We start from the raw sequence: 13,260 nt of genomic DNA, 5'->3' as shown, positions 1-13,260 counted from the left end.
CTGAATTGACTCCTGGTAGAGTCGCTCCTTGCCCCTTGTATGATAGCCAGATTGTTCTGTGACAAGTGCAAATGCTTCAGAGTGATCTGTTCAGGCACCAAGCTACCAGGGCTAACTTCTGCAGAGCAGGGTGAAACACTGTGCCCCCTGCTGGGATATTAAGTGGGCTGGTCCCAACGGGAGGCATACATGGGGCTGATCGTCAGTTGGAGAATTTCCGAGAACCAAGGACCTGCCGGCCACTAGGGGGCTATCAGGATGAGCCGAGGCCCCTTGAGTCCCTGACCTTGCAGATGACCATGTGAAACAGCAGAATGGGGGAAAAGCATATGCATTCATATCGTTGCATAGAATCTGCAGTGCATCCTCCAGCGATCCTCTTCCTTGACACATACTGATGGCATATCATGTTGCTCACGGTCGCAAATAAGTCTACCTGAGGGTGACCCCACCTATGAAGGATCCCCCTCAGGACCTCCTTGTTCAACTGCCACTTGTAGTTGTCGATCCCAAGCCTGCTGAACTTGTGCACTTCCAGGTTGGATTCCCCCGGAAGATGGACTGCTGACAAATAAATGCTGTTCGACAGTGCCAACTCCCAAATGTTGATGGACAGCTTGCAGAGAGGTGGGGACCTGGCACCTCCCTGTTTGTTGATGTAATACATACAGGTGGAGCTGTCTGTATGCAGACCAACCTGTTGCTGATAACGGGGAGGAACACTTTGATAGCCAGACAGATGGCCATCACCTTCAGCCAGTTGATGTGTTACAGCTGTTCCTGCCATAACCATGGGGACGTGCAGGTAAACATCCTTCAGATCCAGGGAGCACATCCAGCCTCCCCTGCACAGAGTCTCCATAATAAGAGCTCGAGTAACCATCTTGAACTTTTGAAAAGGTAGGGAAAGGTTCACAGAAGAAAGATCTAGAACAACTCTCAGGCTAGACTGGTTCTTCTTCTGAATGGCGAATATTCGTGAATAGAAGCCCATGCCTAGTTTCGAACCTAGAAACTCCTTCACCGCCTGACTCGTGATGAGCGAGCGGATTTCCGCCAGTAGAGGTTCTGTCGCAATCTGAGGGAGTGGAGGGGAGGAAAGAGGAAATGGAGGGATTGGCAGGCAGAAACCCTTGGAGACCACACGAAGATACATGGGCCCGCAAACCTTGCCTGCCATGCCCTGAAGTGCAGGACACGTCTTCCCCCGCACTGGAGACTCGTGGATCTGGATGACGTTGTCAAAACCTTTTACCCTTTGAGGCTGGTGCCTGGGAGGGGGACAGGAAAAACCCCTTGTGAGAGGCTTTGTGCTGCTTGAGCCTGTGCTGGCTAAAAGACTGGTCTGGTTATCTGCCGCGTCTCTCATGAAAGCCCCTGAAGCCACTGAAGGTACGTGCTCTATCCGAGCACTGGTGAGTCTGGCTATAGGCCTTCGGCGCTGACTTTGTAAGGATTGACAAGGGTTTACCTGTCTGAGAGCCATTCTTTTTGTCAAGATCCTCATCCGTGGTCGAGTGGAACAAGCCCCAAATGGCAGATCTAGAATGAACTCCTGCAGATCGAGGTTAAACTTGGTTGCCTTGACCCAAGCTGTCCTCGTATCGGTGGCGATACAGATCGCTCTACCTGCTCTGTTTATGTGAGCCACTGTAGACTCCATGATATCTTGGGCCACAATTTTGGCCTCTGTCAGTCCGGGCCTGAAGCGCGCCTGACTGGGAGGAAGTCGGCAATCTCCCTCCACAGTTTCTGATTCACCGCAGCCAGCATAGCGTCAGTATTGGCCTGGCGTAGATGGAGTGTGCAATTGGAGTAAATCTTCTTGCTGTATGCCTCCAACAGCTTTTCCTCCTTCCCAAGGAGCGCCAATGTCACCGCAGCTGACAAGGACTGTGGCTTGGAAGAGAGAGGCCGCAGCTATAACTGATGAATGCGGTTGTGGGTGCACCGACAGAATGAGGGAGTCCCCTTCCACCTGCTTGTACTTGGCATCCAGGCATTTATTGGTGGGCTGCGTTGAGTGCAGCTTCACCCATCCCTCCTTCTGCATGGGGATGCCAGTTATTGTGGTAGGGTGAATGGTCAGCACTTCGATCAGAACCCCTGCCTCAGATTGCTCGACCTGATGCTGAGGAATCTCTAGGTATTCCATACTTGCCAACATTCTGTGATCAAAAAGATCTAGGATTTTTCAAGTTTCAAAAATCTTCAATAGCAATGAAATCACAGGAAATTACACAACGTACATGGTTGGCACCACTGGAGCATTCTAAAATGCACAATCCATCAAACAGCACAACATGGAAAGATGCACAAATGTTTAACATGTATAATTGTGAATAGTAAGTTAAAGGGGAAGTGCACTCAAAAATGTTATTGTCCCATAAAATGGGACGTAATCAAAAATATATATAATATTTGTAAAGAAAATTCCTATGTAAAGTTTTAAGCAAATAAGGCACAAAGTCAAATATTTTTTGCCCTTGTGGCAAGAATGAAGCAAAAGCCACCTACTAGTAGCTTTTGCTTATTACAGCCGGCTTTTGCTTCATTATTGCTGGAGTGCAGAGAATGCAGTCAGGATCCTTCCTGCCGTCTGCTGCTGGTAAGTGCTTATTTGTGGTTTTTTTAAACTCCAGGCAATTATAAATACAACCGCATTGTATTTATGATTGCTGTGTTTTTTTTTTAAGTCTCCCGAGCTCCCCTGGCCGGGGGAGTCTGGGAGACTTGAAAAGAAGACCACAGCAATTATAAATACAACCACGTTGTATTTATGATTGCAGTGGCTTTTGTTTCTCGTCGTTTCAAGTCTTGGGGGAGCCGAGGGGACTCAAAGCGAAAGCACCAGCAATTATAAATACAATGTTGTTGTATTTATGATTGCTGTGGTTTTCTTTTTCAGTTTCCCAAGCTCCCTGGGAGCTCGGGAAACTTAAAAATAAAACCAGGGCAATTATAACTACAACTGTGTTGTTTTTATGATTGCAGTGGCTTTCGGTTCAAATCTGCGAGGCTTCCCCGAGCTGTGTGTAGGCGCCCCCTCAGGTATAATCCCGGTATTAGAGCAAAGCCCCCCGGTATGTTCCTGGTACATGAACCTTGCGGCCCATAAGCGGTGGGACAGGGAGGGTCTTGCAACCCCTCGGCCTGTTAGCCGGTTGCTCTGGGAGCCTCGGTTTTCTGGCTGGTCTTAGAAGGCCCCTCCCACTCATGCGCTTCCTTGGGAAGGAGTTGCCCTTGCGGGGGTGTGGAGGAGAACAGGGCACTTACCTTGGGCTTGGTCTTCCCCCTCACGTACGTCTTGAGGTCTTCTGGAGGCGATATCTAGAACAACTCCCTCCACCTGGCCAAGTGATTCTTGAGCGCTTGCGGGGTCAACACGCTGCACGCCGGACAACCGTCCCAGCAGTGGTCGGGGGCAAGGCACCGGAGGCATAGCGCGTGGTGATCCGACGCAAGCCGGACACTTGATAAAACTCGCCGTCGTCGACATACGCCGGTTAGGAGCGTGGCAAAAGAGGACAGAGTCTCCTCTGAAAATATAGGAGAAAACAGAGAGAAAAGAAAAATAGAACATTTTCGGGGAAGAGCGTGTGGAATTACAAGGCTGGAGGCCTAACCCGGGAACCGCTGGTGAAGTGGTCCGTTCCCGTCGACGCAGAAAAGCGAGCTGGGGCGTGGTGCCAGGGGGCGGAGTCAGGAAAGGGCATGCTCCCAGGGCCACGCCCCTGCATGAAATTTAAAGGGGAAGACTTTTTTCTGGCGAAAAAGGTTCAGTTTCCCACCCTTAGCGAGGGACACCCATACAGTATGAAGGAAAGGGGACGGGACGTAGGAGTAAAATGGCTTAGCATGGATGTTCCCCGGATGTGTATGGCGCGATAGGGATACACAGGCTAGAGCACTATGCACATACATTACTATTCCCGGGACCTGAGGGCATATCCTATATTTACCATTTGTGCTGTCTAAATTAGTCTCACAAATGGTAATTGAAAAATATTGGGGTGATGGATGATGCAGATCCATACGGAGTAGGTGGATAAAGGTTCAAAAGGCATCCGACATTCTGTTCCTGTGCCATACCCAGGCTCCAAGCACTGCAAATGGAGGAGAGGATATGGGGGTCTATGTCTACTGCATACATTTGTTGATCCTCAGGAACATGCCCTTTTACCTCAGGATTCAGCACCTGCATAAGGTGAATAGCTGCATCATACCTCTGGGGTCTGGATCATAGGTAGAACTAACAAGATTTATCCCAAAAGCTGGATACTGTACCGGTTGTGCTAATCTGCATGGTGATCCCTAAGGAGTCTGTAAAAGCACATTGACTTATTTATAATGCATGCTTTACCTTGCCTTATGCTGTACATTTAATAATAATTCAAATAATTTTAAAATGCTAGTGTGGACCTCATTCTACAATTCACAAGTGTTAGTTTGGTAATAACTTATTGAGCAACCAAATTTGTTGTATGCACCCAAAAAAGTATGATACACAGTTAAAATGTAAAATCTTTACATAGTTATAAGACAGCAGGATGATAATAAATTCACTTAAGTATGCTGGGAAGAGCATAACAACGACCTTTGCTCATGGCTGCGACATGCATACGATCAATGGACATATTACTTAATGATTGACGCGTGCTCTATTTTAAACCAAATGCCAGCCACTGAGGCTAGAGCAAGGGACAGAGATTTGTCTTAGTCCTTATTTTTACCTATAACCCCCATCCCATCTTAGATCAGCAATTACAAGTCCTAACCAGAAAGAAGGCAACACCAAAGGTAACAAAAAGGAGATTGGTATCTATAGCGCAATATGGGGCTTTCCTATTCCCCTCCGAATCAGAGCTTCCATCAGAGGATGCTTAAGCCAAATCCTCCTGAGGTTGGTGTACAAGGAACAGAGAAGCAAAATATAAAGCGGCATTTCCGCTGACCTACTGGCACAGGGGCACATACAGTCTCTGCGACTGAGCTCTAACGGTCTCCTTTCTATTGATTTAAGAGGAAGCAGATCCATGCAAAGTTTCATGAACAGTGACCATATTCTGGGATCCAGCATTTGCCCCAAATACGGTTCACAACCTCTCTCTCACTTGTTTTAGGAGTGTGACGAACACAGGGGTTACGTCCTGGTTTATCAGAAAGTAACACTAGCCCAATTATTAATTCCTGCAGTGGCCAAGAGATCCTTACCAATTCCCCCACAACAACTTGTGCTCCAACTGTGACGAGGAAGCCCTACATGGAGGTAGGAGAGATGCACCAGGAGCATTCAAGTAGTTACATGTACACTAAAAATACTCTTCCTATAAAAAGTGAAGAGGGACCACTAGAATGTTGTAGTTGTGGAAGTAGTAGTGGTAGTAGCAGTGGTTGTGGGGACAGAAGCAGTAGTAGTGGTGGTTGCAGGAACGCAAGAGCCCATCAAAGTACGAGAGGGAGAGATTAACTTAAGGAAAAAGAAGCTGCGCAAGTGTCAGGACAAGTGTTGGCTACTGGCAAGAGCAGAGCAGAGGTGGAGAAATGCAGAGGCGATTCTCTGAGGGAATACATTTGTTGTGTGGTAGCAGCGACCCAAGGTGGGAGGCCATTGGTGAAATCTTATGATGACACCCCAAGAGACTCGGCCTGAAAGGAGGCGCTGTCAGCACAAGGCGCAACAAGTGACATAATTATAGAGATCGGTGGAGGACCACTGTTGAAGCCCAAGAGGCAGCCGAAACCAGAGCTTCATTCAGTGGTACCGCTTCCATCTCTACATGCCAGCAACATGTGAAAAGGACAGAAAACTGGTATTGGAACACTGATAGCCTTCCTAATTCCAGAGGAGGCTTTGCCGAATGGCGTGCAAGCCGGTATACAGACGCAGGTGGCATTTGGAGAGAGGTTAAATCCTCAGCTTGCAGGAAATCGCAAAGCCGATATCAGACCGCAGAGCGTATTCGAATATACAAAGCGGGTGCCACCTCCAAAAACAGACACAAAGTATCCCCAACACAGAACACCTTGCAGCCGGCAAGCTGGAAGTGACCGCCAGTACTCCTAAATGTGTGGAGAAAACTTCTGTGTAACCGGGATTGTAGTGACTGGTGTCGGCAGTGCGAGGCCAGAATGGGAATGTCAGTGCCCGGGAAGCTCACTGAGGGCCTGATTCTTAACTTGGCGCAGTGAACGTGCTATAGAGCATGATTCACTGCACCAAATCATCATCAGGATGACCAGGCTACACCACTATTCTCAAGTGGGCCTGGGCGTCCTTGTAGTGCACAAGAGTGCACCTTCAGCACTGCCCCTGTTTTTGACTTAACGGGCGCAATCCTGAAATCTCGGCACCATTTTTGTAAAATAATGACATATTCGTAATTTTACAAAACTGCTGCCGAGAACACTGGTGTATATGAACACTTTCATATACACCAATGTAAGCAGCTGTATATAACACTTTCATATACACCAAAGTAAGCAGCTGCAACGATGAATCCTGCAACGTTGAAGCTGCTTACTTTGGTGTATATGAAAGTGTTCATATACACCCTGCACTGCAACAAGGCTTCTTGTGGCACTCCTCTAGAATAACGGCACGAAAATGGTACCGTATATGTGCGCCACTTTAGCGCACATATAAAACTGGAGGAGTGCCACAAGAATACCAGTCTAAAGAGGCAGGTAACGAATGTGGCGGTTGCTAGGTTGGTTTCCAACCCATCCTAGCAACTGCCAAATGTATTCCGAAAGTAGCGCATTCCTACAGACTTTGGAAGAATGCCCCACCTTCAGAATAGGTTTTAGGTACCTGAGAAAGGAGGAAAGCGACTGTGAGGCAGACCGTCTGACGCTGCAAATAACGAGGTACCAGATGAGAAAAGTGTGCTTTATTGTTAAGAATCGTTGGAACACAACAACAGTTTACACAATAGAACACATGTATAATTGGTATATGAGAAACCCCAAACTACTGGGAAACTGAAAGATAGCATACTTTATTACAACTTTGAAAGATTGAACATTGTTTTGACCGTGATTTAGGAAACATCAACTATCTTGCCTGGAAAGTGAAGTAAAATGTCTAACGGGCACTGAAGACATTTACCTAACACAAACAGCACTCTTCCTCGTCCCAGTACTCTATTAAAGAGATTGACAATAATAAGCAGAAAAGTATATCAAGTCTGGTAAAAACGGGGAAAACCACAAATGTCATAATTGTTCACAATTAATACATCAGCGGAAAGACCAGTGAAGTGGATTGTCCCCCCTAGCATTGTTTAATTCGCTTGAAGGGAAGGACAACACTCCCCAGTCATAAACTGGCCATGAGAAAGAAAGTCTTACTTACAACTTGGTGAAACTTTATTTTGGGATTGTTTTGAGTTGCTGGAATTTCTGATTCAAACTTGCCATAACCCAAGTGGAGGAAGGCTGCAGGAAAGCAGCCAAGTACATTTCATTTTTCCCCCTAGTAGATTCTGAAGCATTTAGAGAGTGAGGGTCAGAATAGGGTTTGGACACAGGACAGTAAACGCTAATTTTGCCATTCTGACAAGGACTGTCTCATTAGTTATGAGGCATTTTCCAATCCTGTTTATTACTTAAATAAAGGCATTGTTGAACAAACCCATCAACCTGTGTCAGTGGCCCAACTCTTCCTCCTCACAGGAGTTATAAAGACCTTGGCTAGGTTACAACAGGGCCTTGGTAAGCATGTTGAGCCCATAAAATTCCTAGAAGCTCTCCATTATCCTAGACAAATCAGACCTGGTTCTCTTATCTGGACTGTGCCACAAATCTTCACGCCTATAGCCATCAACTAGCTCTGCATAGGTCTATACAAAGTATGATTCCTTGCCCCTTCCAGGGACAAAACCACTTCGAGGTTGCATTTGTAAACCATTCACCCCTCAGTTGTTTGGATCCTTGCCCAATAAAGTAAAGGCTGCAGTTTGATCAGGTGCGTTATAGGTTTAACTTCCAATTCCTCAATGAATATCATACTGGAGGCATGGATGGGGAGCCACTCGGCCAACTGGATTGCAATAGCATTTGTATGTCCTCACATTTTTCCAGCATAAATGCCATTGGCAACACCTGTAGCTCACTAAGCCTCTAAAGGGGCATTTACTGTGGAAAACGTAGATTTGCTACCCAATTGAATAACCCCAAGAGGCTGTTAGGATATCATCATGTCGTTATCCACATGTGGGCCCCAAAAACCACCAAACTAAACCTGGGTCCCCCCCAGGTAGACGAAACAGTTTAAAGTCTTCTTCCAATAAAAAAAAAAGTTATGCTTCAAGTGCCCACTGCTCGTTGTCCAGGAAGAGGGATGTGCATATTGGAATAAAAGAACATGTCTTTTTTTTAAATGTTTGATGTCGCTGCTGAGTGTGCGCTTTTGATTGTTTTTGACTCACCATGGAGGGTGGATGTGGATGATATCCTGCGGGGCTGCTTTGAGGTGCGCAGCGGTTTCTTTGGAGAAAAGGACCTTCAGTTTGCTATCAGACGGAGAATCTACTGGCAAACTCTCCACTGGGAAGGCCCCCAACTGCTCGCAGAGAGCAACTTGCATAGAGCATTCCTCATGCACCTTCAATATCTTGACCATTAAAACACCTGATCGGCTGCCTGAAATACAAGTAAATGGGAGATAATATCATAAGTGTAACACATGTCAGGCTGAAACATGATAAAGTACCAAACACTCTTTTTTATTTTTGAACATGCAAAGCAAACAATAAAAAAAAAAAAAAAAAAAAAAAAAAAAAAAAAAGAGGGGCACTCCACCAGGGGGCACATAGAACATGGCCGCCTAATTCCACAGGAAATGGCGTGCTTCTGGTATATCGTCTGACATCTCACCCTCTCTACCCCACAGGCCAAGCCACATCCATCACTGCCACCCACCTTCTCGGTCATCCGACCCATGAAGCGTGTAACAGTTGAGGCTTTCGCCACCACTTTCTCACTTCCCCTCTCCCTCTGGCTGACTCTCACCGTGACACAGCCCTCTCCACGCTCCACTCTGCTATATCCGATACTCTTGACATCCTTGCCCCTGTCATGAGGATCTGACTGAAGCCCAAAGCCAAGTGCAACTCCTGGTACGACACAGACCTCGTCACCCTCAAACGCAAGTGCAGGGTGACCGAGAGGAAATGGCATTCTTCTGGTACATCCTCTGACAAACTGGCCTGCCGCCTGCTCCAAAGGCAATACCGCCTCTCTGTCCTCAACAAGAAGAGAGCTCATATCCAAGCCCGCGTCTCGGCGGCATCTAACAACTCGGCTGAACTCTAAAATCTGCAAGGAACTGGCCAATCCTGCCGCAGTCTCTAACTCTCCTGTCCCTTCCCAGGCCCTCTGGATGGCACTGGCTTCTCACTTCATCTCTAAAACTCAGGACATCCTGTCCTCACTCTCTTCTCCCCTCCCTCCCGCTATTCCCTGCTCTTCCTCTGGCACTTCTGCAGCCACCTCTCCTCCCTCCTTCTCTGCCTTTCCCCTTTTCTCCTCAGACAAGGTTTCTAGACAATTGTGATCTATGAAAGTATCGTCGAAACAGGTTCACCTTTATTCCTCCAAAACCATCAAGGACCACATCGACACCCTGGTACCTGCCCTGGCTGACTTCTGCAACCACTCCTTCGCCACTGGAGTCTTCCTATTCCCCCTGAAGCACTCCCTTGTGCACCCTCTTCCTAAGAAACCCTCTGCCGATCCCGCCTGCCCGGCTAACTATCGGCCAATCTCCATCACTCCCTTCCTGGGCAAGCTCCTGGAGAAACTGGCCATCTCCCAGCTTAATCTCCACTCTGAATCTGTTGGTTGTCTTCATGACCATCAGTCTGGCTTCAGAGCTGCCAGAAGCACAGAAACTGCTCTCCTGAACACCCGTGAAGACCTGCTCTCCAACCTCGCTCTAACACCCCCTATGTCCTCATCCTGCTTGATCTCTCGTCTGCCTTTGACACTGTCAACCATTCCATCCTGCAACATTGTCTCTGTGATAACCTGGGTATCACCGGTCAGGCCCTGGCGTGGCTGACTTCCCTCATCTCTGACCGACCCTCCCAGGTCCAACATAGGTCCTTACTCTCTGCTATCTTTTTCTCTACCTGTCGTGTCCCCCTGGGGTCTAACATCTCTCCCTGGCTGTTCAACCAATACCTGGCTCTCCTTGCCCACAGCATTGCCGCTCTCTGCCCCAACTTTCAGTGGTATGCAGATGACACTGAGCTCATTTTCAGGCTTCCTTCGGCCACCTCTTCTCCGTCCCTCATCTCTGACTGCCTGTCTTCTATCCAGGAGTGGTGTACCGCCAACGACCTCTGCCTTAATGCCAGTAAGAATGAGATTCTCCTTATCAACACACCCGCTCCCTCCTTTCCTGCAACTCTCTAGCCAACCTCTCTTGGCCCTCTTCCTGCTCCCAACTGCAAGGCCAAAAACCTCGGCATCATCTTCGACTCCACACTCTCTTTCTCTCCTCACATTTCTGATGTCTCTAAGAAGTCACACTATCAGCTGCACCTCCTCAGAGGTATTCTCCCTTTCCTCTCTTTCCCCCAGAAGCTCACTGTCTCCAGAGCTCTGGTTCTCTCTAGGCTGGACTATTGCAACAGCCTCTTTCTAAATCTGCCAGCTTCTACCCTCCACCCTCTGCAACTCATCCAGAACAGGACTGCGAGACTTGTCCTTGGCCTCAAGCCCAGGGATCATATCCCTCCAGGACTGAAGTCTCTGCACTGGCTCCCAGTGCTTGCAAGGATTAAGTTCAAAACACTCTGCATCGTCCACATGCATCATATCCCTCCAGGACTGAAGTCTCTGCACTGGCTCCCAGTGGTTGCAAGGATTAAGTTCAAAACACTCTGCCTCGTCCACGCCTCGGGCCTCAATACCTTCAACTCTCTCTTCCTAAATAGCTTCCTTCTCGTGCTCTTCGCTCTTCCGCCTCCAACTCCCTCAGGGTCAGTCTCTTCTTCAAGCAACGAGTTGGTGGTAGATCTCTCTCTTCGGCTGGGGCCTCCCTCTGGAAAAGCCTCCCTGAAACTTGAGGAGAACCACCTTCAGTTCCGGAAGCACCTTAAAACCTTCTCCGCTTCTGCTTTCTCTCCCCCTCTCCCCTGCTGAATACCTGGCTGATACTGAGATTGCACTGGTTACCTGGCCCCTTCTGACGTCGAGCCCTAGCCCAGCCAGTTGCACGCCTGCACTGCCTCTGGCAACCCTGCTCCTGGGGACTGTTTTATGCATCTCTACAGTCCCCGCACCAGCACTTACTTCAGCACTCTCCCTGCACTTGCCACCTGCTGGTCGCTCTTTTATTATCTGGTTTATTAATTATCCCATGTACTGCACTTTCCGTTCTTTTATTTAACTTGTTTATATTATCCCATGTACTGCACTTTACCCTCCCCCTCACCCTCTGCACTTTTCTTCCCCCTCCCCTGTACTTGTGCAATCTGAATGACACTTGGCCTAGTAAGATCGTTGTCTGTCTTCCCTTTCCCCCCCCTTTGCCTCATCGCGCCTTGAAACACCTGTGTATAGGCGTGTTATAAATGCCATATCATATCTCCAAACAGCTGCCTCGCACCAAAAGCGATATATGAGGAAGGTCCAGCGTAGGCAAGGAAAATCCTGCTGTGCTGTTTAGAGGAAGGCCCTCGGAGCTAAAAGGGAGCCCGGGTTTAAGCTTGAACTCTGTGCCTAGAGCTGGTCCGGCCCATGCTCAGAGTCTTTCCGTGTGTCTGCAGTGTCAGATGCAGGGACCAGGGCAGTTTCTAGCAAAAACATTGAATGCTTTGCACCCCCTAGCCCCACATGGCACACGTCACTCCCAAAATACACCTCTCTCCCCAGCTCTCATGCAATAGCACTTGCTCGTTCCTAATGTTTCAAGACCTTTTAAGAAAATGTTGTTTTTGTTTCATACCTTCTCCTCATCCCTATCCCCCCCCTTTTGCTGTATAGTGCACATTACGAATAACCACTAAATAAATAACTTGAAAGACAACCAGAACAGCGCCTGTGGACATTTCACTTTTAGAGTTAGTCCCTGTAAAAAAGACACAGAATGGCTGCAAGAATCGCAAATGAAAGAACAAACAAATGCACTGAGGTCATTTGACCAACATCACAATTACAGTGTGGGAGTGATCATCTAGAAGCAGAATATATATATTAGATGCAGGATACACTGGGGTGGTGGTTGGAGAAGGGAAATTTGGCTAAAAGTGGGAAACACCCAGACTTTTCCTCACTGCAACTACAGAAAGGCCACACCAAAATAAAATACAGGAATGAGAATACCAATCACCCGAGAACTAAGACTACGGACAGAGTAGGGGTATTAAAACCTAGGTGGATACCTGAACGTTTGGGAAAGGACCAAAATTGGTGCTTCTGCATACAGGTCCTATGGTTTGCTGGTGGGTATGTGAGGTCTATCGCATCAGTAAATGATTAAACAGTAACGTAAAGCAGATATACACACTTAGTGTGCAGCGCCGGTACGTAGTCTATCAGAGTGCTTCCTAGGACTCACGCTGTGCACTCCCAGTTTTTCTCAGGTATCATAATACCGTGCACCCAGTGGAACTAGAGGACTCTGGTAAGGAGCTAATCAGTGTTATTGGCCTTCTCTAGGATAAGTCACGAACCAATCCATGGAACCAAGTCAGATTATCCTTAAGGGAGGAGTAAGCAGTGACAAAATTCAGAATAATTGAAAATATTATATTAAAGTGTCTCTCCGATTGGCCGTCATAGCCAATCAAAACCAGAGTCCAACACTGCCGCTCCATACTGCCAGAACAAAAATGTCTAGACCGTCCCTGGGGGCAAGGGACGGGGAAAGGGCACGAGAGAGGAGGAAGGGGGAAAGAGAGAGAGAGGGGAAAAAGAAAACAGAGCGAGAGAGAGAAAAAGAGAGATGGATAGAGACATTGTAGTCTATGGTGTGTTGGGAAGGCGACACGATCTTCCCACACCCCCAGTCGCTTTAGAATAAGGCAAAGGCAGTCATTGGTAATGTAAGAAACCAGGAGGGAGGTGGGTCCTCTGTGGTAATAGCATCCATCTTAGATATTAGCAACCATATTGTGGCACAAAGCTTAAACGTAGCACGGCGGTCAACTATCCAGGCCTAGGCCGTCACCATGAGCAAGGGAATAGGTTGTATCCCACACACCGATGAGAAAGGCCAGCGCTGCACAGTCCCATAAAACCTTTCTT

At 47.7% G+C, this 13,260-nt stretch overlaps 1 protein-coding gene and 1 long non-coding RNA gene across 3 annotated transcripts in view; one reads left to right on the top strand and one right to left on the bottom strand.

Moving 5' to 3' along the window:
• Positions 1 to 13,260, bottom strand: part of SPIDR (scaffold protein involved in DNA repair) — a 3,076,965-nt gene that overhangs the window by 1,610,963 nt on the left and 1,452,742 nt on the right. For both annotated transcript variants that reach the window (XM_069621022.1, XM_069621023.1), the window contains one exon: positions 8,433 to 8,646. In XM_069621022.1, the coding sequence (XP_069477123.1) occupies positions 8,433 to 8,646 (214 nt within the window). The remainder of the gene's footprint in view (positions 1 to 8,432; positions 8,647 to 13,260) is intronic.
• LOC138497496 (uncharacterized) overlaps positions 1 to 13,260 on the top strand; it is a 405,756-nt gene that overhangs the window by 169,722 nt on the left and 222,774 nt on the right. The gene's annotated exons all lie outside the window — the stretch shown is intronic.

This window comes from Ambystoma mexicanum, chromosome 5q, assembly GCF_040938575.1.
Source record: "Ambystoma mexicanum isolate Mex_15411 chromosome 5q, UKY_AmexF1_1, whole genome shotgun sequence".
NCBI lineage: Eukaryota > Metazoa > Chordata > Amphibia > Caudata > Ambystomatidae > Ambystoma > Ambystoma mexicanum.
The sequence above is the reverse complement of the archived record's forward strand: the minus strand, read 5'-3'. Positions and strand labels throughout refer to the sequence as shown.